Source organism: Dermacentor andersoni, chromosome 11 (assembly GCF_023375885.2).
Source record: "Dermacentor andersoni chromosome 11, qqDerAnde1_hic_scaffold, whole genome shotgun sequence".
Classification (NCBI taxonomy): Eukaryota; Metazoa; Arthropoda; class Arachnida; order Ixodida; family Ixodidae; genus Dermacentor; species Dermacentor andersoni.
The window spans coordinates 114,977,083-115,001,903 of NC_092824.1; the positions used below are offsets into that span (position 1 = coordinate 114,977,083).

At 46.8% G+C, this 24,821-nt stretch overlaps 1 protein-coding gene across 1 annotated transcript in view; it reads left to right on the forward strand.

Annotated features, from left to right (window-relative positions):
- The window catches only part of LOC126539630 (uncharacterized), a 31,162-nt gene extending 8,915 nt beyond the window's left edge, over window positions 1-22,247 (forward strand). Inside the window, exons 4-23 of the mRNA XM_055075454.2 lie at window positions 2,567-2,691; window positions 4,137-4,202; window positions 4,305-4,367; window positions 4,866-5,018; window positions 5,699-5,761; window positions 5,990-6,192; window positions 9,392-9,613; window positions 10,655-10,767; window positions 12,185-12,389; window positions 13,383-13,481; window positions 13,567-13,644; window positions 16,061-16,164; window positions 16,782-16,840; window positions 17,371-17,422; window positions 17,519-17,586; window positions 18,980-19,110; window positions 19,728-19,778; window positions 20,194-20,295; window positions 21,187-21,251; window positions 21,942-22,247. Of these exons, the coding sequence (XP_054931429.1) occupies window positions 2,567-2,691; window positions 4,137-4,202; window positions 4,305-4,367; window positions 4,866-5,018; window positions 5,699-5,761; window positions 5,990-6,192; window positions 9,392-9,613; window positions 10,655-10,767; window positions 12,185-12,389; window positions 13,383-13,481; window positions 13,567-13,644; window positions 16,061-16,164; window positions 16,782-16,840; window positions 17,371-17,422; window positions 17,519-17,586; window positions 18,980-19,110; window positions 19,728-19,778; window positions 20,194-20,295; window positions 21,187-21,251; window positions 21,942-22,050 (2,131 nt within the window). The 3' untranslated portion in view covers window positions 22,051-22,247. The remainder of the gene's footprint in view (window positions 1-2,566; window positions 2,692-4,136; window positions 4,203-4,304; window positions 4,368-4,865; window positions 5,019-5,698; window positions 5,762-5,989; window positions 6,193-9,391; window positions 9,614-10,654; window positions 10,768-12,184; window positions 12,390-13,382; window positions 13,482-13,566; window positions 13,645-16,060; window positions 16,165-16,781; window positions 16,841-17,370; window positions 17,423-17,518; window positions 17,587-18,979; window positions 19,111-19,727; window positions 19,779-20,193; window positions 20,296-21,186; window positions 21,252-21,941) is intronic.
- The last annotated feature ends 2,574 nt before the right edge of the window (window positions 22,248-24,821 follow it).

Sequence of the window (24,821 nt, forward strand, 5' to 3'; positions counted from 1 at the left end):
GTTTAACAAAGTGGTCGCACGTTGTAGCGCACACTGAGGGCGATAGTACAGTCGGGTGACGTTTCTGGCACAGCCAGAAATTTCCCGCGGAATTATGGGCTGTGCAAGCGGGCACATGACATCAATATACGCGTGATGCTGTTCAATATATGAGGCTGCTGCATGGGACGCAACATGTGTACATCGTGAGTGCCCTGCTGCGGCGGGTACAAAGTATGGGAGAAAATGAATGAATGAATGAATGAATGAATGAATGAATGAATGAATGAATGAAAACTGTGCACGTTGGGGCTTCCTTTTCCTCCACTATTCGTAGTAGCTCACAGCCTGCAGAATATAGTTACAAGGGCCGGTACCTTTTTGCTAATAAACGTTTATTTATAGCCACTAACTATGTCTGCATATACCGTTCTGTTGCGCATGGGAACATAATGTGTACTTTCTGATACGTTATGTCATTGAATATCACCATCATAACTTCAGTCGCGTTTTGCCCTGCCATTGCCGGTAGCTAAAGAAGTGGAGGCGGCTTCAGCCGGGTTTCTACGCTCTTTGCTCCGAGATGCCCTTATTTTAGGCGAGTACGCACAATCACGTCAACTAGATGGATTAATTACCGTTTCGACGTATTTCGCTCATCAACATTAGGATGCTGTCATATCAAAACGCAGCGCTACTGTACTGCTAGACAGGAGCGAAATAATTGTGTTTTGTCTTTGCGGATGCTTCGGCACGGCATTTTTATATTGGAAACTGGGAGCTTAACTGCTGGAAAGTCACTCGTGCGAAACTAGTTTCTAAGTAACTACTTTCCTAAGTCGTTACTACTTTAATATGCTTTCCTCATAATTATCACGTTCGGCGGGAATCTCGGGTTACATGTCATGTTACGCATTCCCTGTCGCTGCAATAAGTTTCAACTTAGAATACCAAACGCACTGGTCAATGACCTCCGTGTCGAAATTCCGAAGCTATCGGATTCGTGGATCCAATAAAGCAGCAGCTGTTCGATTTTGTGGACCTTATGGAATTCCAGGGGATGCTATTTCATATCAGTAATTCGCACGCCCTTGCCGTGCTTACCATTCCTTAGGACAATGCTTTAACTCGGGAGCTCCTATCCAGATACAAAGAAATGGTCAGATTGTTAGTCTCGGCATCTACGAAACCAAGTTCGATGTTTACTTGAGGTACCTAAATTATATGCTGACTTTTGGAAAACCACAATACTGGAAGATTTAAGACGCCCTATAACTGCGCATTCAAAACATACTGGGTATTTCAGCGAACACTCAATTTTTTTTTTAATTGCCTGTGGCAGATAGCACAATTCTAGTCCACGAGCTGGTCTACTCGAGGAGACGGACATTACTTGCACAGAAAATTTAAGTGCATAATCTAATAAAAAATTCACTAATTAACATGTTAAGTAGTTGCCCTTGTGGCACATATTGCAGTTCAAAAATTCTAGCTCGGTAATTCGCAAGGCGGATCCACTTGGAACGAATTCTGAGGATGACACTTTCGAGGTATTAATTCCCGAACATTGCCGAGAAATGCGTTGGCGTTCCGGTTGCTTTTGTGCTTGAATGCATAAAATGACGTTTTGTTAAGAAAGTAAGTGGATTGACAGTGCATTTTTACCGCAAGTTTGACGGAGCATATCTCGTAAATGGTGTCATCCACACAATTCTTTTCAAGTGGATATGCCTTGCAGTCTCATCCGCTAGAATTTGTAAATTGAAATACGTGCCATAAGGTAATTAGGTAAAAAGCTTGATTAGTGATTTTTTTTTATGAGTCGATTATGCATCTAACCTTTTTGCGCAATTTCCGCCTCTTCGAGTAGACCAACCCATAGACTAGAATCACACTGTCTGCCACAGGCAACCGTTAAAAATTTTTGAAAGTGTTCACTCAAACACCCTGCGTTTCACAGAGTTGTGAACTGCATTAATTTGTGCAAAGCTTAACAATTAATCTACAAGCGTAACTCTGAAATGTATTACTATTTCTTTAATCGAACTATTGCAAAACAGTGTACTGTTTCCACGTCAGCTCTAAACCATTCAATGAATTATTGTTCACTTTAGACACTCTGAATGAGAGCTTGCAGGATCTCGGTATGCATTTCAGCAACCTTAGGCTTCATTTTTTACACAGTAGGCTAGAAGCACAAGGACGACGAAAGAAAGAGGTGGGACACAGCGCTGTGTCCCGTCTGTTTCTTTCGTCCTTCATCTGCTTCTGCGCTACTGTGTTAATAAATGCCATACCAACTAGCCCACCAGTCTGTCCTTTTGATCTTGCGCTTCAACTTGGCTTCGACGCTCGCCGAACTTCAGCAAATAAGAAAACTTGAGGGCTGTGTCAACTCTGCTTCCAACACTCAGCAGAAGATAACTTTTCTCCCTGAAATGCAAGAAATGTCATTTACGTATTGCTTCACAGACTCTTCTTGGGAAGCCTTTCCGCGTCTCGCTCGTACTTGAATAGGGAAACGGGGAGTTTGCGACAAACCAACGCCTTCTGTCATCCTACCGTGTGCACGTGATGTTTCTCGCAGGGGCCGCAAGGTGCGCGGCATGCCGAACAAGGAGCTGATGGCGTACTCCATGGTGGTGGTCGTGGCCGTCGTAGGCCTTGCGCTGCTCATCACCATGAGCGGCCACAGGACTCAGTCGAGGCAGCGTGAGTAAATCGACTGTGCGAAGGAATGCCGCAAGTCAGGCAGCGGAATAAAGGACACCTTCGGCGAAATTTCAGGTCGCGTAACGAACCTAGTTTGAGATAGCGCAGCCTCCGTGCAGGATTTTACCTTTGAAATGCGACTGGATGGGTCACGAAAGGCTCGTGAAAGTGGTCGTTCCCGATGACGAAGAAAGGGAAAAAAAAGCAATTATTCTTTGCCACATGTGACACATGACCTGGAACGTTTGAGAACAAGCGCGACAGCTCCGCATGACTGCATCATTACCTCCGAGATAAGTGCCGCCTACGTCTGCCCGCACCATGCTGAAAAATCTCGGATGCGACGTGCTGGGACTTTACACGGCATCCGATGACCATCAGGTGCACGCGTCGTCTGCTTGGGTGCCATTTAAAGGCTTGTAGCAAGAAAGTTATACAATTGCCAGCGCCGCGGCTTTGCCAGGATTTCTGCAATAGCGCTTTTTGGAGCCAATTTAACCAAAATGACAATTTTGGTTAATAACAACGTTTTCCAGCAGAAAACACTGACATAGGCAGGCGGGAAGACGACATACGACGCACTGCTCGTGCGGTGTTTCATGTGCATGCATGGAGGAAGGAAAAATCTTGGAAGGATGCACGACGTCAGGAGCCCCGGCAAGTCAACCTCCTCTGACGCGAGCAAAGATGTGTCTCCAGTGGAAAAAAATGGAATCCAAAGTCTCCCGTTTTTTTAATTCCGCGCGTAAACCTCAGTAACGTTGTGCAAAGGTGACGTCGCGATTTTCGAAAGCATCTTCGCGAGTTTGGGCCGCTTTCGTGCGAAACTTATCAAAGATCAACACTGTGACGGTGCCGCAGTGGCGTCATCGTTGCGTGGCGTTCGTTGTAAAGCAACAAATCAGCCTTCGGGGTCACCTAAACGCCTTCGTTGCACAGCCAAACTCGTTGTAGTAGTTTTTGCTGTAGAGGTGTTCACAACGCGTGTGGAGGATAGGAATTCGGACGAGATAATTCATCCTTTGTTATACAGGTCATTTCGTTGTAGAGGCGTTCGACTGATGGAAGTTTAGCCCGAATCAGTAGCCGCGGTAACTCTCCTAGCCGCCCCCTAATTTCCGGACGCTGTTAATAGGCTCCTTATGGCAAGGACACCATGACAAAGTGGGAAGTTCCCGCCGATGTGCTTTGCTAGCTGCTCCTTTGCCACACTTCGATTTGTAAGGCACGAAGCTGCGGTTGCTGTTGCCTTTCCTACTCTTCAAAGCCTACCGCAAAGCACATTAAAGGCGACGAGCAACATTGAACGGGCGCGCAAAAAAAAAAAAAAAAAAAAAATCGGAAGGTTTATTATTATTATTATTATTATTATTATTATTATTATTTCTCTTTTTTTGGCTGTTGCTTTTGTTTTTCTCTCACTGTGGGGTGCGTTCGCGTTCCAGCTTTCGGACTGGATCGCCACCTCGTCCTGAACGCTTCCAAGTTCAAGGCAGTCCAGGCAGGCCCAGGTGAGGGTCTTGAAGCTGCTAGCTTCGCGGTGTTAAAAAAAAAAAAAAAACTCAAGCTGGTTTCGTCGACTGAACCTTCTCGCTTTGTATTTTTCTTTCCAGCCAACGGTGGCTTCTGGCATGCTGCGCCTCCAGTATGCAGAGATGCTCGATGCTTGACCAGAGGTAGGAAACGCGTTCCCGACGCCTACTTTGACTCTCGGGCATGCGCTACAGAGTTTTCTACAAAAATAATTAGAGAAAACTCGAACGTATTGCGTCAATAAATGGGAGCTGCAAGCAAGATGGTTCATCCATCTTGGCAGTGATGGTTATAGTACACGGATTTATCTAAACTTCGTCCTTCTGTCTTCGAACGCCTTTGTGACTGCAAATGAGCATTTTCAAAGAAATATTGCGTTTCAAAGCCACCGATTTGAAAGGATTGCTGCGACCGAGTTCCCTCCAGTAATTTTTGTAATTTGTAGTAAATTTTGTAAGGATGTGCAAGCAAGAGCAATGGCGTCGTTGTTGGGGAAGAAGGTACGCCTCAGTTGGTGCAAATACTTTTTGTAGTGTAAGCAACAACAGTGAACCATGAAAGGAGCTGTGGACCGATGCGTTGTCTTGTAACGACTTTCTTGACCGCTTCTCTCTTTCATATGTTTTTTCCCTCGTCTTTAGGTTCGGCGTACATCAAGCATCTGACCAAGGACTACTTGAAGTCCGCCTGTTCGGATTTCTACCAGTTCGTGTGTGCCCACCGAGACGTGACCGAGTCGCCTCGCATCATTGCCCACCGTGCCCTCGAAGACGGCGTGCTCAACGTGATCAAGTGTACGCGTTCTCCCTCGGCAACCCACTCTAATTGGCGGCGTACAAAAGGGCTTGATCGAGCCTCTGGTTGCAGCCTAGCTACACAGACTTGCTAGCCGCGAAAGCAGCCTTGCTTATAGAATTTATCGAAAAACCCGATCGCAGATCATCTGTAAAGCGCAGTAATTGCTTATACACACGTTGTTATACGTTTTACTTGTGAGCATAACTACCATGGGCCGCTGGTGTTCGCCCGAACAGCAGGCCAGCACAGCAGTTAGCGTGCCCAAGTATCTCGTTATTAAACGGTGAAAACGTCAGACATTGTGGACGTAAGAGCTCGTCAAGCACGTCCTCACTGATTATATACTTGCGCGTACGTTTTTATGTGTAAACGTTTGTAAATGGCGGTGGCTGTAACTAGCGGGTCTTGCTGTCTACTGCACGACCTTTTGTTCGGCTCACAGACTGCGTTTGGTCGCTGTTGCGCTGGAACTTGCAGGAGAGGATGCAACAGTAGGTATACGACCTTTAACCTTGGTCTCCGTGTACCTAGTGGGCGCCCCAATGTGTTTCGTCTTGTCATCACGAGATCGCGTGCAGTCTTTTTGTCGCGAGATTCGCATCTAAAAAAGTACGCGAGCTTCGTGCGTTGCGGTGTTGGTGTCAAATCTAACTTTGTGGGTGGCTTGCGCTCACAGCCCAGGAGAAATACCCGGAACTGATGACAGCCAGGCACCTGTACAAGGAGTGCTTGAACAAAGGTAAGCTCGGTTCTTCGTCATGAGTAAATGTAGCGGCCGTAGAACCAATGCCAGTGCGACCAACGGACTGGTTGACAATAGTATATAGTCGCATTATGCATCTGTTTTCATCCTTTTAACATAACACCGTTTTCCGGTTGGTATAAAGTTGGGATTTTCGTTCATCCACTGGCTTGTTCACTTTAATAGTCGGCTCAATTCATTCCTTTCGTTAATTCACCGCTGCAGAGGCGATAAGTGAGCGCGGCTGGGACCCCCTGGCCGAGCTCCAGGAGTCCACCGACCTGTCTGGCTGGCCCTTCACCGACCCCGTGCAGCAGCCGCTCATCTGGCGCGCCGCGGCCCGGCTGCTGCGCCGGTTCAACCTGCCCGCACTGCTCTCCGTCGGGGTGGAGAAGCACCCGCACAAGCGCGGCGCCAGCATACTCTCGGTGAGGCGCGCGCACCACTCTCACGGCACCCACTGTGTAGCACATTTCAATCGCGTTTGTGCGTGCGGTCGCAAACGACGGCACGGTTTCGGAAAGGCACCTCGAACGACACTACATGGAAGTACGTGCGTATTAAAACGGAGAATACGAAGGCAAGCGACACAATAACTCAAGCTAAGGTGAGTTGAACTGAAGACGCGCAGGACAAAAGGGAGACAAGGCAGGAACGTCGCTGAACTAGAAACGTCCTTGTTATCTCTGTCCCCCTTTTGTGCCGTGTCTTCATTTCAGCTGTTAAAAAACAAAGGAAGCTTTGGCTCGGGACCAACTGAGATTTTCCTATATTCAAACACATGTAAAACGCTGGAATGCTTTCTTTAGCCTACTGCTGAACCGACTAAAATGAAATGTGTGGCATTTAAGAAAGAAGGCTGAACTTTATACATATCGTGGGAAGCAGAATATTGATTTAGGGCCTCATCACTTTTAGAAAGAGTTCTGAAAATCAGTAAAAATAAAATAAAAAATCACGCAGGAACTTATCTGGTAGAAACTCCTCTACGTAAGCGTTGTGCAACTTTCTCGTCTCCACGCAGCCCAGTGTGATTGTCAGCGTTATGAAACTTGATCCGGCATGTACAAACGACAGCGCTGTGGAGACACGAACCGGTGCGGACGGCGTCGCAAGAAGTATTGATGACGCATGCAAAGCACTGCAGGTGGCGGCGCCATGGGCGCTGATAACGTCCGATCATTATAATAGTTTTTTAATAGCTCTTTAGGGCCTTATCCATCCGCGTCGAGCCGTTATGAACCGTGGCCAAACGTACTCGCCTGGAGGCACCGCCGCGCGGAGCGTGCCTTGAAAGCGATCTGCGATGCCGACAGAGTGCCGACTGCTCATAGCTTCGCGCGCTGTGTTCTCGCCGCTTACTTAGCGTTGAAGAGAGACACGTGGGCCCGTATCTTGAAAGCAGTCTGCGAATGTGGCTGAGTGCAGCGTGTGCTGAGAGCTCCGCGAGCGCTGTGTTCTTGCAGCTTCGTTGGCGATGAAGCGAGTCGCAGCACCAAGGTGAATTCACTCGCTGCGGCGGGCACTGTCTTGAAAGCGGTAGGCTTAGGGGATGGACGGACGGACTTCTCATTGGGTAAGCATAGAAATGCTTACGCTTTTAAAATAACAGCCTAACGTTTTCAAACTCTGCACATGAAACATAAATCTCAGTTCTGTAAATTGCATCAGTTAGAGCTTCTCATGCCGACAAACGTTTATGTACGTGTCCACAGCTTACACTGAATTGTTACAATGCTTTCATTCTAAAAAAATCTCCGCCCAAGCACTTCGTAGAGATGGTTAACAAACGAAGCTGATACGTGGCGCCCCGGTGTTTATCACTGGGTCAATCGCGGGCGTTGATTAAACGGTGGCTTGGTAGGCTGTCGGATCCTCGGTACGCAGTTGCTGCTTACGCTCGGCTGCACGAGCATGTTCTTGTGTCCGGGCTGCAGCATCGGCATGGCGTAGACGCGCTCTTTCCAGGTTATGCTCGCGGCGTCGCTGATCGAAAGCTGCCTGCTCCTCAGGAGTACTAAGACGCGTCGACTACCCATTTCGGTGTCGGAGAAAAACTGGTGTGCGCGCTCTCGGCTGCGACGGAGAGCAACTACGTCAATACCGGCGCAGCCAGTCGCGCATGCTCATGGGGTTCCTGCGTCGGAGTTTTCGGCGTGCAGGCGACAGACGGACGGACGAATCGGCTAGCCATATACAGCTTCGCTATAAAAACGTTTACGCCCTTTGAGGCGTATCTTGCCCCAAACAATAGTCCTCATCTGTCTTGTTTGCGTTTCCTTTATAACTCTGTGCTTGATACTTCCTTGTCAATGAAAGGTACGCCATTCTGATAACGCGCACGGCGTCCTGATCTGGAAGTAGCGGGCGCGCAGCCTCATAGAAAGGAAAGGCACGCGAGATTGATGACAATTGTTGTCTGCAATTCTTTTTTGAGCATACGATGGTTCTGAAACTTTTACTGTCAAATTAGTATATTTCAGAGCGGTGTGTAATACATTCATTTTGTCCGCTTTTAGTGTTTCAATAGGTGCTGTTAACAAAATAGTGATGTGTTTTGGTTGCTGAATTGTGTTGTATGCCTCGTTTATTATTTCTTTATTTCAACACTTTCTTCTAATTGAGGTCCTTAAACATATGCTTCCTGAAGTCTATTTTAAGTGCCACAAACATAAGATTCGGCGCAGTGGATGCCAGGCAAAAAGTTTCTCCGTTCCCATGTACTTAGATCGGTACTCCTTTCTGTTAAACTTGCCTTTAAAGCTCGTCTCTCTCGTTCGTCTCGCTGCCCCCCCCCCCCCCCCCCCCCCCCCTCTCCATGAAACTTGAAATCATGAAACAGCACCAACTTCTCCAATTTTCTTTCCTCTAAATATGGTCTATAAACGGATATACTGTGCTATCGAAAGCGAACAGTGAAAAAGCTCACTACGCACGTGGTCGCGCCTCGTTCAAGCCTTTGCACTTGGACCACATGTCGCTTTCAGAGTTCTAGAACGTCTTCCCGAGGTAGTTAACTTCGGCCAGACGTGGAAATCTGAAAGGAACTTGAAACTGAGCATTCTTTGGCGACTTGAATGGTACAAGAGAAAACCACGCACGCGTGTAGCCAACACCACCTAGATAGCACAAGGCCTGTTCACTACGCTCCATGACGTCATGCTACTTGGCCCGAAATTTCTATTGCCAAGGCTGGCGCGACGAAAGCGGCGACGTCAAAGTCACTGTTGCTTACTCGGGAGCATCCCCATTAGATTCTATGGCAGTCGGGCCAGGTAGCATGACGTCATGGATAGGAGTGCACAGGCCTTGTGCTATCTAGGTGGTGTTGGTGTAGCGCGACATCAGTGACGTCAGCTGATGCCGTGGTGTCTCACTTTCTCGGCTAAAAAGCGACCCTTTTCTGCCAACGCCATGAGGTGCATGCAAATGCTTAGGGGCCAGTAGTCCACTGCGAAGAAGCCACATCAAGCGCCCGTGTCGTGTTCTTCTTTGCCTGTCCGTTTAGCGCTGTTACTTTCCAAAACACGTATAGAGCTGCGCTCAAATTTCTTATTAGGCGGCGAATGTTTCTTTTCTTGTTCTCGTTCCCACCCGATCGCGCCACGTTGACCACCTCCGTCGCAGATCGGCCATCCCGAACTGCTGCTGCCCCCGCGGGTGGGCAACCGGTCGCTGAAGTGGTACTACGGCGCCGTGATGCACGCGCTCGGCCCGTTCCGCGAGCGGCTCGTCATCCCGGTGTTCGCCGTCGAGGTGTCTGCGTTCGAGAGCCGCCTGGCCAACATGCTGCGCGCGCAGCCCAGGGTGGCCGTCGAGAAGCTCGCCGACCACCCGGAGCTGGCCGAGGCGAGTCCCGCTTTCCAGGCCCGTTTTCCCGGACCCGCGCGTGGACGGCCATAGTTTAAACCGTGCTATTGTGGACATTATGAAGTTCGCCATCTTGTCTGTCGGCTTTGATTGGCTCTCACGACAGCTCTGGTGGGGACGCTTAACGGAAGCGTTGAATCGATCTAGAGTGTGATATATTCATTAGAGCAACTTCGCACGTTTCTTTTTCTGCCGCGAAATGAGTTCGGCAAATCAGTTCTGCGGGAACCCATGCGTCTTTGTGGCACGAAGTTATGAGGATAATGAAATGAAAGTGGCCAAGCAGCATTTATTTCACGAAGAAATGCAATATTCAGGGCAACCTCTGTACAATCAGGGGTTGACCAATTAATAATGAGTCATGGTACGTCATAGCAGCCGGTACCGCATGCATTTTCACAATGGTGTTGCCGATATTTTCGTGGGTTTGCGTTATTTTCTTTTTCGAAAACTCTTTTTCGGCTGTAACGCTTTGGACAGCTTGGATAGCACTAAGCTGACACTTTAGCTTATCTTAATATATATTTTCATTGATGATGTGTGGTGTTTAATGGCGCAGTGGGCCAGATATGACCAGAGAGTGCCATGACACGGGGTGTATTGTCAATGAATTTCTAATGTAGTAGAAAATGGAGTGCTAATTGTAGGTGCTACATGGCTGTAAAACTGCTAAAAATCTGTTGTTGTAAATGGCGTAAAAATTTATATAACTATCCAAATAATGATAGTGACTATAGTGGGCGCTATGGCAAGTAGAATTTCATTAAGTATAGATGATGCTATAAAACATACAGGTGACTGTAGCAAGAGTGCTCCAAAAGGGTCCTTAAAGGCAAGGGCTGCTTGGCACGTGCTACACATTGTCACGGACGATGTGCGTAATCTTAGAGCATGTGAAGCAGATGGGCCGGTCGTCAGGAGTGCGCCAATCGGCTGGATTGCGAGAACGTGGCGTGAAGGTTGTAACAAAATATATTTGCATTCAGTGCACCTCCAAAGCCCACCGTTCTCTTCCTGCAGTTTCTGAGCATTGCCCTCGAGAACATCACCCACGTGACCAAGTCCACCGAGTTCCTGGTCAAGGACGTAGAGTTTGTCAACGATCTCGTGACCGCCATCAAGGAGACGGCCCCGTGAGTCATTCCGATCGTACGCCAACCCTCGGCCGAAATAATGTAACGATTTCCTAATGCAGCCGTTTTGTTTCCCGCTTTTAACGCGGGTATCTTGCCTATGTTATCACCAAAATCAGCCTCTTTGGAGCAGTCGATAAGAATGGAATGGTGCCGAAAGAATCGTTGCACTGTGCTGGTCCCGTGGCTCATGCTTAGGCTAGAGCTGTCCAAGCTCGCAATGTTCCCGACTGTGACACGGTAACTGTGCCGGAACGTCAGTTCCAGAAGCAACCCCTGATGGTGTTGGTAGCGGCATCGATGGCGGCATTACTCGTCGCCTTGTCGCTACGTGTGGTCCGTCGTTGCAGGTATCTGGCCAAGCGACCACGTGTCTGCGAGCACTGCCCGAGATGGGCGGACTGCAAAACTGCTTTGTCATGGCGTCAGGGCGCGGCTCCGCGTTCGTGAATAGTCACATTCGCCCTGTGCTGGTACTCTAGCGTGCCATCAACTAGCCCCCATGACTGTGAACGCAGTTTCGAAGTGCCAGCCTATGTACACGCATTATACGTATTTGCCGCTTTGCCGGGATGCTAACACAAATACAGAGGCTCGAGAATCTAGCGATTTGTGGAGAAACTGCTTTTAAAACGTTTAGCTTTCTTTGGAAAATTACCGCGAATTTTTTGTGAATGTCTTACCGTTTTCGTGGACCGATCTCGAAGATAGTGATGACCAATACAGCGGTAAAAACCGCACGGTGCCACGTGGTATCACCATCCAGTGGCAGCACCGCTAGCAGTGGTACCGATGGGAGCGTTCTCGCATTCTCTCGTGGCAGCTACCGTTTTGAAATGACGTCATTGAGGGACGCTGCACCGCTGGTCGAAGACGCTGCGCCGCTGGCGCCTGCGACCAGAGGCGGTCGCGGACATTGCACAGGGTTCCCAAGTGATCGTTGGTGAAGTGGCGCTGGAAGCACCGGTTGGTTCCCGCGTACGGACAAGGTGCCGCCGCGGTAAGACGAGCGCCACCTGTTACACTTGTGGTGCGACACAGTGCCACAAATAACCACCTCCCAAAGCCTGGTAAACGTATTCTTGGATAAAGGACTGGGTTGCTTCTTCATATTTATTTATTTATTTATTTACTATGAAGGTTACGTCGAGTTAGCCTCGACGTAACCTTCATAGGTCTGTCTTTTTCTCGCGTCGTCCTCAACGGATTTATAATAGTTCAGCAGATCTAGACGTTGCTAACACCGTGGCTGCTTCCGTCTAAATGACAAAAACATCTGGTCGGGCTATATTTGGTGGATCTTTCGTTATAGCACGTCAGCTATAGTCTTTGACGACTAGACTACCTAGTACAGAGTGTGCGGGGAGGCCCATCTCATTATTCGCGTGTGCACTGTACCCGTCGCGTGATCTCGCAGGCACATCGTGCTCAACTACTTGGGATTCCGGGAGGTGGTGGTAGCGTCGCCTTTCCTGCCTTCCAAGCTGCAGTCGCTGAGCGCGCTGGGCAGGTCGCCGGCGCTGCGCAAGGAGATCTGCCTGAGCGCGGTCGCCGAGTCGCTCCCGGTCATGACCCTCTACGCCGGATTCAACGCCTTCAGGCAGGGACTGCACGACTTCAAGGTCCGTGCCGCTCGCGCGCTTCATTTACTTTGTAGGCTCGCGTTGGGGCTGGTTGAAATAACGTTTGTTGGGGAGACAAGGATTTACGGGTCGCATGGTAGGGGCGCGAACACGGACGGGAAAGTGCATCTAAAGTCTGGTTTATTTTATGAAATCACCAGGTAAACAAGTCCTTTAGGACCGCTTTCTCGTTCATTTTCGTGTTCCTATCGTACGTCAAAACTTTACACTGCTGTTTTCCAATAACTGCTTTTGCCGACTTTATCAATCTTGAGTTAAAGTACCTGGAACCGTATGCTGAATTCCCGCCCCTGCACAGTTCAGTAGTACTGGCTGAACCTCCAGAAGCGAAGAAGCTCGTTCAGCTGCGATGGTAATTGCGAGACGGTGGATCCGCGGTTAAAACACGTGACCTAAAAGTAAATTATTCAATCTTAGGCACTGAGTAGTAGTGAATTAATTAGCTAATACGTGATTATTATTACACGTTTTATCATACGTCCGTCACTAGCGATGCGTCGCCCAAAAGGACGACGTCGTCACGGCAATGTCATAAAAAATCTGGCATTACGTATTATAATTTGTTACAGGTTCGGGTATTACAGTACTGTAGCAATTTGACATTAGAGGTTTAAATTTGTGTTATAGAAATAACTAACTTTCATTGGGGAGATTCATAGCTTCTGCTGATACCAGATTTGCTGTAATGCTGCTGTAAATGCCGTACGTGCTGGAATGAAGTGTCCAAACTTGTCCTTGTTTTAGGAGCGTCTATGGGCTATAGTATAGGCCGAAAGCCAGCTTAGGTCGTGATTATATAGAATAACTTCTAAATTTGGCCTAAGATAGTACATTTTTATTCACTATTGACCTTTTTTCTTCCTTTTAATTGTTGCCTAATCGATTTACGATTACGGATGACGTCAGAATAAGAATGACTAGTTATCCGCGGCGAGTCTGATTTAGAGGGTTGTTTATCCCTTCTTTGATCAGGCTGCAAACGTCACCGGAGCCACAAAAGACGCTGTCTCGTCCTTAGTGAAGAAAATAAGCTGGATGGATGACGCGACGAAGACGAAGGTCTCAAAGAAGGTAAGGGACAAAATGTTTGACCCAAGGAAATCTGAACAGGGCTGAAACTGTGTGATGTTTTCCTTCCCGCTGCTTTGTACTCTAGGTGCTGAGTAGCCACTTAAGAACCTTCCATCCTGGCTGGATATCGGACAAGTTCAAGGTTTTCGCCCAACACGAAAACGTGAGTGCGTTGGTTGATAACAAGTTTGTGCGCTGTTCTTGACAATTAATACTGTCTCTATAAAGCTGCGCTGAAATGAATCACCGGTTTTTCTAAAATCACTGGAAACAGTTAATGAGACGGAATAACAATTATGTCCTCGTGAAAATGAGCGCTTATTATTATCCAAATGAACTTACAGATGAGTGACTGGCTAGTTTCTATAGGTCCTTTCAATTTAGCTAAATTCATAGGGGAGCCATATCATTTGCGAAGATTTTAATTGCAAATGAAAAACTGAAGTTAACGTAAGCTATTCCGAGCGTTCACTTAAAATTATCACTGCTCGTGTTGGGACATAAACGTAGGGGCGTGGCGGCGGACATACGAAAATTCGAATACGATTCGAATAACCTTTTCTGTTCGACTCGGTACTTGATTCGAGGATTCGCTGTTCTAAATTGTTGGATAATTATTTTCTGTTTCAATATTTATTTTTGTTTGAGCAACAACAGCTACGACAGCGGCAACACCTATTGGAGACCCAGGGTTTGATGAACACCGATTGTCGACGAACTATCCCGAATGAGTCTGCCGCAGAAAAGCCGCGGTTCTTGCGTAGAGGCACCGGTTCTTGAGCAAACACATTGGGCTGATCACTTCTAATCAGTAATTCAGTAATCGATAATATGCCTCATTTTTAGGTAGCACTGTATTATTTGGCCTGTGTCAGCATGTTTGATCCCCTTTAAGATGTGTGTAGGTGTATTGATCAAACGCAACACTCTACGTGCAGCTGATGGCGTGCTGTTCGTCTGTCTCATTGCGTTAATTTTCCCGGTGCACCAAATAAATGAATACGGTCGCTCCTCATTTCGGAGCTTCTCGGTTGGCTGGACGCCCATAATTGCGAATGACATTACATGGATTCGTCGAATGATTGAGATTATTTTTTTTTTTCCCTTAACCAAAGGGACTGCACGCGCGCTTTACATTTCATTTTGTTTAGAAACGAGAATTTCGTATTCGATTCGATATCCGGAGTTCGTTTCTATCGAATATTCGTATCCCGTTCGATTCGAAAATTTTCACTATTCGAAGATTCGAAGAGGCAAATGCGGCATGGCTGAGGTTATTATAGGAACCAAGACGTCATGTTATGACGGTTCAACGCGGTCGTTCTTTTTGCCAGATATGTGGGTGGTAGTTTGGCTCTATATACGTATATAGTATCAATATGTCCTCCTTTCAACGGTATTTGCACTGCCGTTTGCACAGCTAAATTTTGCTTCAGGAAGGCATCCATCATCCTGTCACAAAAGAAAAAAAGGAAGAGATACTTCCCTGTACAAATTTATCTCTAGTTTGCATGCGTGAAGTGTGTGAATGTCCTAATGTGCGCAGCGTCACTGTTTTATTTTTCTGTTACCACCGCGCAGAAACTGCTGCGTCTGTGTCGTTGTGCAAGACAAGAACGGTTGAGGTTCGGCATTTGCCACACGTATCTCGCTGTGTTCCGTCTAGATTTGCACCGTTAAACCATGTTCCATAATACGATTTTATTTGTTCCGTATTTAGTCTTACTTCGCAATTGCTTAACTGGAATTCATGTCCCAATGCCGTGTCTGTCCCCGATGACGATGTAGCCCAGTTCATAATGTTAAGTTTTTTTTTTTCATAGCTGTTACTGATGTCCCAAACGTGTTAACTCGTAGAATGTCACCTGTATGGCGCAAGTACAATGTTTGAAAATGAAACTATAGCTGTGTAAAAAATCTGTCTTTCTGTTATCTTCGCCACTACATTTCCCCCATTAAGCGGCGCCCTGATAAATATCGTACGAGAATGTTGTTTTGCCGTAGTGCGTGACCTTGCTATGCACTGCGTTGTATACCAGAGCGAACGCGTGCACTGGATGGCGATGCGCTAATAAAGACCATGCCATATTAAAATGAATATGATCTAGGCGCCGCTATAGGTGACACCTCTTATAGAAGTTTGCCTGATGACTACAGACGCAAAGGTATAAGTGTGTTTTAATCAGCGTGAAGCTTAGTAAGTATGTAGTCTGCACATTCATGTGTTTTTTACTAGTATTTGTCATCGTGTCATTGTTTCAACATATAGCTATCTAAACTTATTAGTGTTTCCTGCATTCTTGGGCCAGTTGGCTCAATAGGGCACGTTTACAGTAAACGCTTTTATCACGCTGATGATTTTAAATTTGGAGGCGTTTCGAATGCGGCCATGCCTCCAGTTAGAGAAACGCCGACGTGATTAAAGGCACGGTTTGTAGCGGTGATTACGACTCACGGAGTGCACTGATGTCAGCTTGTTGGATCCACGGGACATTGCGCTTTGCGGAACATTAAAGAGGGGGGGGGGGGGGGGGGCGACTTTGGCGCTAAGCAAATGGCGTCCGTTTTCCTTCGATCAGGTACCGATGGTGACCGAAAACGAGGGTCTCCGTTCGTACGCGACCATTCGGAAGGCGCTCTTCGAGAACACGTTGAAAACAGAAGCAGCTCACATCGACGAAAGGTAAGGCCGGGCCACCATGGCAACGGTGATCGTAGCAGACATTAGCACATACCTACAACGAGGGACTGGCAAAGAAGCAGGTACAAGAACAATAAGAGGAGGGCGAGGGGTGGAGGAAATATTAGTCATATAATAAACAAATATTGCAGCTAGAGCGTTCGTACTTTAATATTTAGTCCAAAATGAAGAAATAAGAACATGTTGTTGAGCAGTTAGTCTATTGTAGGAAAAACAGGAGCAATTTAATCCTAAATTCATGATCTACATCATTGTCTAACTTATTTTGTTATGGTAACTTTCTTTTAACATGGTCTCGTAGTACTGCAATTTGTATTCTGTAAAAACTGAAGTCACCTTTATGAAACCTCACCATTATATTAATGGTAGTGCGAACTGTTTTGCACTAGACAGTGGCGGCGCACAATTCCTGGAGTTACAAAACGGCATCTTGTTCAATTTACATCTGTTTATCTCTGCTTATCTGTTTTAACCCTTAGCATAAATTTGTGTAGCTGAAATATAGGTGATGCAGTAAGGTTGTGCAGGGTCAGGATAAATGCAGAATAGAGCATTTCCTTCGTCGAGTTGATGGTTCACAAAGCTTCCTTGACTTCCAGGTGGCTGGGTACCATCCTTGACCCGGAGTGTTCCGCTGACGTCCAAGGAACAAACATCTGTGAGTTCACGTACAGACGCTTCGTTACTCAGCAAAGGAGGTTATAAATTCTGGTCTCCTAATTACGTGCCGAAAGTGAAGCCGCACCGCCACCATCTTGGACATTAGCTTGCAGTGAAGAAAAAGGAGCTAATTGCTTTCATTCAATGAACATTTAAAATGGTTAATTTTGCCATGCCGATACTTTCCCGATGTGTATGTTTGTATTAACGGTTTCAGGATGAAGCCTGAACGTCTTGACAAATTTTATGAGAAATCATGTCGATACTCAGCCCAAGGTATACTTTCACCGGGAAAAACCAGCTGTTTTCTAATTAGCTTAGCACTTATTACGTTAACAAAGCTAAATTACTTGATCGGTGAGTGGACTCCAGCCGGCTGTGCTGTATTTCTGAGGTGAAGTAGCGGAAAGCGCTGTCTTCACCACTGGTGATAAGAAGCTGCGGTAGCTCCCACTCAAAAAAAAAAAAAAAAATTGTTTAACCTCCTTAATTTTATATCTAATGGACGACAATGTTTTGCTTTCGCAGATGCTCCGGTGTCCTTCTGGAACGTCTCGTATCCGTCTCACGACAACTTCCTGTGCGTACCTTTACATTGTGCAGCGTAGCTTGTGATGATTTACCTGCTGTATTTCTTTAATGCAACAAAGGTGTTAAATTCCTTTCCATGTTGTAGCATGATGCACATGCCGGACACTCTGCCCAAGATCTCTCGTTGCTTGGTGGCTCAGCTTCTGCGAGAAGGTATGGACATGTTCTGATTGAATGGTTTATCTAGCTAATCCACCTGAAGTTTACCTAAAAGGAGCATTGAAAAAGAAAAGTTGAATCATATTAGATCGGTATATTAATTTTCAAAACCTTTTTTTTTTCATTTCATTGTTGCAAAAAAAGATGAAAACCAAGCTTACCTTCGAATTTCGCGCCCTATATTGAGGTATCAGTGACGTCAGTCTGACTACACGAATTTCGTGGCATTTTATTGCGATACCAATTATATGGACACCCCAAGCGCATTTCTGCTGTCGCCGTCGCCGTGATGTTCTGCATAAAGTCCAAGAGCGATAAAATCATCGCCGCGCGCCGTATGTTGCATGTGCGAGTGACAGCGTGTGAGGGTGAGCCGGCAATCGCGGCTCAATCTCGCGCACGCAAGAGAGGAAAGCGGAGAGGAAGCGCCAAGTCTTCGGTCGCGTTCAGGTTTCCGAGGGGGAGGGTAGGGAGGAGGGGGCGCTTTCGGCTCCGGGCGGCCCGGGCGGTTGCGCGCGCCCGCCCTGGCCACTGTATCTTGACAGCCATCTGCTACGTGGACAGTGTTTTTGCGGCCTAGTTCGGGGTTGGAAGCGAGACGCAGCACGAAGGTCGATTCGCTCGCTGCTGCAGCCGCGCTTCCGCACTCCAGCGTTTTGACAGTGAGTTTTCGCGGTCATCGAGTGAGATGTGTTTGTTTGCCTGTGTGCGCTTGACACCATGCTTGTTAATTTAGCTGGTATGCCCATGTTTACAAGTTTATACGGCCGATAAAACGATTATCCTTATTTGGTATAGCTGTGTATACGAATTTGCTATAGCAATCGATGCTACGCGTTTCGGGAGAAACCGCAACTTTTTTTAACATCTGAGCCATCTATTTGTTAAGAAAGCGTCGACAGAAGTTGTGTGTCGAGTTCCTGTTTACGTTATTTATTTATTTATGTCGACAGAAGTTGTGTGTCGAGTTCCTGTTTACGTTATTTATTTATTTATTTATTTATTTATTTATTATGAGGTAAGCTGGCAGCGTTGGCAGAATCGTTACAGTGCATGGTTGTGTTATTTGCTCCGGTGAAAGAAGTAATGGGACGAGGACAACGCAGTAAAGTGGCAGGCAGAGAGGGGATAGCAGAGAGGTAAGAGAAGGCAGCCATTTACAAATATGGAATAGAGCGACGCCGACAGCCATTGCTGGACGACTGAAAAAAAGTACAGTGAATCTGGCCGACGGGAGTTAGCCGTAGTTTCTGCAAATGAACGAAGCAGAGCGCGCGTGCTGCTGTCGCATTCCCCTCAATGTGACGTAATGTCGAGGCGCAGTCCATACGTTTTAAGTTTTTGAACTATTCTTTTACACTGCACGCCCGCTCTCCCACGCCGACAGGGGCCGGCGACCATGCGAGTCCTTACTCGCAGCCCACGTGGTCAGACGCCACCAAGAAGCACTTCAAGAACGTGCGCCAGTGTTTCACCAAGCAGCTCTCCGAGACCGCCAGCCAGAACGCCTCGAAGACGGTATCCTATCGTTATCGTAATAATCGTCCGCAGTGACGCGTCTTGCTCACTGGTTTCGCGGTGTAATGGCACCTTCGACTGGTCATTTCGTAGTGGTGTCTGAGTGCTTCCAAGTGATGTTTATCTATTTACACATACTGCAGGCATCTTTTTTTTTTATGACATGGCAGGAGGTGGTGCATAGGAAATATCACGTACAAGGTTAAATAACTGAAATAAGTGCTACAACGAAATAGCAACAAGAGCAACTTTTACGCAGAATGTAGGCATAGGGCTACCATTGTCAAAGTATACGTTTATTAAAAATTCAGGTTACAGGGTTAGATAACTGAAAGAAATATTAAAGCAACAAAACAGAAACACAGCGATACTCGCACATAAATATGGCTAGGTATAGATCTTTACAAACGCATCATTTGATGAGCTGCATAGTGCGCCGTCGATGCTGTTCAGTCGCTCCGTAGCTTGGAGGTAAGAAAAATGAATATTTAAAACAATGCAGGAGGGATATGAACAGTACAGTGTCTAAGGGGTTAATACGTCGCACATGACTGGCAAGTGATTGGCGCTTGAATTTGATGGTTTTTTTTTTTTTTTTTTTTTTTTGCAACACGCAGGAGCTTCTTTCAGTGGTGGCAGACGCCGCTGCAATCAGCCCAAGCTTCAAGGTAATTCAGTGCGAGCACTTCCGCGAGATGGGAGGGGGGGGGGGGGGGGGTGACTATACCACTGGAAAAATTTTGTCGAGTAGGTAACTCGTCGATCCTAGAATTCTGTGGTCCACTGCGCACTTCGCAGTGCGGCTATTACACAGCAGGCCGGAGTCCATATTCGTAAAAGTATCTTACGTTATAGAATTGTTCGTAAGAGAAAACTCCAGCCAATCCCGAAGGCCGTCGGCTAGTGGCAAAGCGCACTGTCGCACGTAAATCGTTGTGAATTCGACCCCACAATTCTAGGCCTAATGGCTCAATTCTTCAACCTACACGAAAAAAATAGTTAATTTCTTTGCCGTTTCCATGCTTCGAAAATAATTGCGGTTTGGAGTACGTTGTATAAAGCCCCAATGTTCTCTTGCGACAGATCTACAAGTACTTTGTCAACCAGAAGAACATCGATGGCAAGAGCTTCGAGAAAACCTTCAACATTAATGTCGACCAGTTCTTCTTCGTTTCCTACGCATCGGTGAGTGATGCCGGAGTTGCGTTGCGCGCGCTTGTGAGATGCAGCTGCGATCAAAGGCTCTGCGAGGGAAGAGATGGGTGCAATGAGCTGAAGGAAACTGTGGCCTGTGAGATCGCAATAAGGTGCGCCTCTGCGATCTCAGAGGCCAGGAGAAAAACCTCCACCGCTTCTCCTCGCCACCGCACCCTTTTAGGTAAATGACGTCGACAGATGAGCACGTCTTTCGCTCACATTACTTGGCTTTGTGGCGCGAACACACAACCTGCTAATGCATGAGACACGCACACACACACACACAAAAAAAAAAAAAAAACTGAGTGCGTGTGTGTGTGTAGGGGGGGGGGGGGTTGCCACACTCACACTGAGTGCGAGTGTGGCACGAAATACATGGGCATTCCAGTTACTATTGTGCTTCAACGCATAAACGAGCGTATTGTTCAAAAAGTGGGACAACAGTGCATTTTTACGGCGAGTTTGATGGTGCATATTTCCAAACTGCTGCGATTCCGAAAATTCATTCGAAGTGGATACCTCTTGCAACCTCACCGGCTAGAAATTGTAAATTGCAATGTGTTCCGTAAGACACATAACTGAGACGTTAAATAGTAAATATTTGTTAATTAGTTCATTATGCGTTTGGATTTATTGTGCAAGCAATGTCCTCCTGTCTCGATAACCCAGCTCAAGGACTAGAATTATGTCGTCTGCAAGAGGTGATTTTTAAAAATACCCGTAATACTCTTAAAATGATTACCTCGTATAGTCGCTGGATAAAACACGAATAGATGCTGGTGTCGGTGGCAACACAAGTTATATGCATTCCAATTTTGCCGCTATGTGGCTCAAATATTAGTTTCCCGTCTAATTCAACGATTTCATTTCTTTCTTCAGAGCTACTGCGGGAGCTCTCCGCCTGCGAAGCCTTCCCAGCATAGCGAGGTGACAAACCGTGACAGGCACGTATTCTGTTTAATTCTCAGCGCAGTCTCTTCCAGCGAGGCATACATGCGTGTTCTTGAACAGTAATCACTCACGAACGACGAGGGATTACCTAGGAGCTTTTAGCCGAACCTTTGAATGGATTCTCTCTATATCTTAATTTTATATCATAGTTTACCTAGCGGAAAATGCGGTGCCAGCGTGTGCATGTGTGTGCGGGTTTTCGCAATTATATATAAACGAGCACGAGAATCACGGGAAGATTGGTTATGACGACTCGTCTTGGCTTTGGGCATTGTCTTCACTGATGCCCTTTTAATGAAACGAGACTCGGGCAATATATGTATTGAAACAATATATGTTAGGCACAAATTAAAGCAAGGCGAAGTTGCAAGGTTTACTCGTAAGGTGTGTTACTCTCGCTGCTCCATCATGCCCATGTATTAGCGGCTAAAATAATTACCTTAGGTCAAGTGTCGCTAAAGTGTCTTGTAACGCTAAAGTCGCTTTGAGCAGTACACGACCAGCTGGCTCTGAACAGTCAGTATACCGTTACCGTGTTTGCCTACTTTGCGTTTTTGTGTGTGACGGTGTTGTCCAAAGACATAGATCGGCGATATAGCGTGGATAACAGCAAGAACAACGACGGCAACGAGAAACGTTGTTCTTGCCTCCTTTCAAACGAGCTTCCCTTCGCCGGTGCACAGGGTGAACACCGCACTGAAGAACAGCCCCGAGTTCCACGCCGCCTTCCGGTGCCCTTCGACTCGCGCCATGAACCCCGCGCATCGCTGCCAGCTGTGGCACGCGTCGTGAACGCCACGAGCGCCTCGTTCGTCCGCATCCGAACCGCCGACAGACGCATGAGAAAAAACAAAACCTGGATTCGACGCGAAATCTCCGAAGAAGTTTTGTTTTCTGTACTCTGGGACCCCATTGTGCCTGGACATCAACAAAAAGTGCCGTGTCGACAAAGTGTTCTGTTACATAAATTTTTTTTTTCAGATGCCGGCCACAGCCTTGTCTCTCAAACGACTTATTCTTTGTTGTGTTGCTGCAAATTTTGCTGCGTGTTCGTCACTAAGGAGCCCTAGGAAATCGTAGTGCAATGAAACAAGTTAGCATTAACTTGTGTCGTTGCACATGAAGCGTGAGAACTGTTCCACTCGAGTTACATAAGAAAATACGAGTCATTGGATGCGATAGCATTTAATGACCCTGTATTTTCCTTATAACCGCACATGCGCAGGTGTGAAGATGCGATTATGAGGTGCGCCGTAGTGGGGACTTCGGATTACCTTGGACCACCTGGGGTTCTTTAATGTGCGCCTATGAATGCATGGTACATGGGCGTTTTTGCATTTCGCCCCATATCGAAAATTTCGCCCCGCCTCCACGGCCGGGATTCGATCCCGCGTCCGCTGCCTTAGCAGCGCAACGCCCAAGTCACGACACCACCACTGCGAGTAAGAAATACAAGTCATTGAATGCGGCGCACAGGATGAACATTGCACTTCGGTATATGGCTCTGCATTTTTCTTATAACCACACGTGCACCAGACAACTAAATCTTTTTAAACAAGACGTTCTGGCAAGACGAACAAGTGGTTTCGAGGGAGGGCACGTCGCCATTCCCTTGACCTACAAAGGACACGAGCCACTGTTCCCAAAGACAACACAGATATGGTGACCCTTAATGGGGTTAAAATAGCTTCCCAAGGCAACGTGCGGGCTACACGAGAGGAGCTGTAGCGGAAGGCATCGGAAAACGTTTACCGCCTGTGATTTTTAAACGCGCACGAGCTTTCCGTTGCATGAGCTTTCCGTTGCATGAGCTTTCCGTTGCATGAGCTTTCCTGCATGAGCTTTCCTGCATGAGCTTTCTTGCATGAGCTTTCCGTTGCATGAGCTTTCCTTCATCTTGCCCTGCATCGGTGCGCAGCCGCCATGGCACGAAATCGACCTAGCTGGCCGTTAATGTTCGCCTGCATGCTCTTCTGCAAGGTATGGGACGGCGGTAAAGGAAGAGCATAAAAGAAAATAAATGATGGTATTGTTCTTGTGATCGCGTCGACGAAATATGGCAGGAGGAAAGTTATATAAAACACTAGGTGTTGGTCACGTTTTTCTTTCTTTTTTTTGTGCAGAGCGAGTAATTGCTGCGACATCGCTGCGTGTAGAGCAATGGTCGCTCGCACTTCGATAGCAGTAGCTCACCTGGACGATTTGCCGGAGGGGTGGACTCGGAGACATGCTATCAGATAGATCATTATTGTCGCCACCACTACCACTATCGAGAAAGACCGTATTATCGTTAAAACCAACAGCGCAATTGTTTTTGTATATACCGGGTGTATTACCTGTACAAAAAATGCAAATGCATAATCGACTAATTAACAAATATTTACTAATTGCGTTTTTAACTGATCACCATGTAACACATATTGTAATTTACAAATTCTAGCCGGGGAGTTCGCAAGGTGGATCCACTTGGAACGAATTATCGAGATGGCGCCAGTTTCGAGATGTTGATTCCCGAACTTTGCGGAGAAATGCATGGGCGTTCGGCAGACCTTATCCAGCCCCGCCCTACTCTCACTCTCACTCTCAGCTCGCACTGACGGACAGGGGCCAGGAGCTGCTGGGAACATATGGGTTCCGTAACTAGAGAACCGCCCCGTCTGGTGCCTGCGTGCACCACCTATTTAATTCGGGCCCAATAAATGTTGATTCATCATCATCATTCCGGTTACTTTTATGCTTCAACGCATAAAACGAAGTTTTGTTAAAAAAGTGTGTGGAACGACAGTGCATTTTTACCGCATGTTTGACGGTGCATATCTCGTAAATGGCGTCATCACGCAACCCTTTTCAAGTGTATATGCCTTACAGCTCACCCGCTAGAATTTACAAATTGTAATGTGCGTACTAAGACAATTAGTTAAAAACTTTATTAGTGTATTCTTGTTAATTAGTCGAATATGCATTTCATATTTCTTGCAAGTAATGTCCGCCTCTTCAAGTAGACCGGCTCATAGATTAGAATTGTGCCATCTGCCACAGTCAATTAAAAAAAAATGTTTGAAAGAGTTCGTTGAAACACGCTGATGTAATCAAACTATGCGTGCCCACCCAGGATCCGATCCTCGGTCAGCGACGTGCCAAGCTGTCTTGTCTTCCGGGTTGTCGTCGTCAGAGTTGTGGTCGTGCTCTCGCAGCACCTCCTATAAGTATATAGGAGGTGTTGGCTCATGTCTTTGGTGCCTGGCCGGCTGTTTCCGCTGTTTCGGGTCGCATTTAAGGCTGGCCTTTAAGTGACCATGGTTTCACGTTTTTTTTTTTTTTTTAATTGAAGCTTCCTTTATTGCCTCTGAGGGCGCGACAGTGGTTAATGGTGATGATGATCCTCTGTATACCCACCGTGGGGGATCGGTGAAGGACTGGGCAGTTTGGAAAAAATAATTTAAAAATGGTTTAGGAGAAAAAAATAGGAGATGTATTCTCCTCGGTGTTCTAATTATTGCAATCTCCTTGCGTTTCATTCTACATATTCCTCTCTCTCTTCATCCTCATTGCTACGTGTTTAC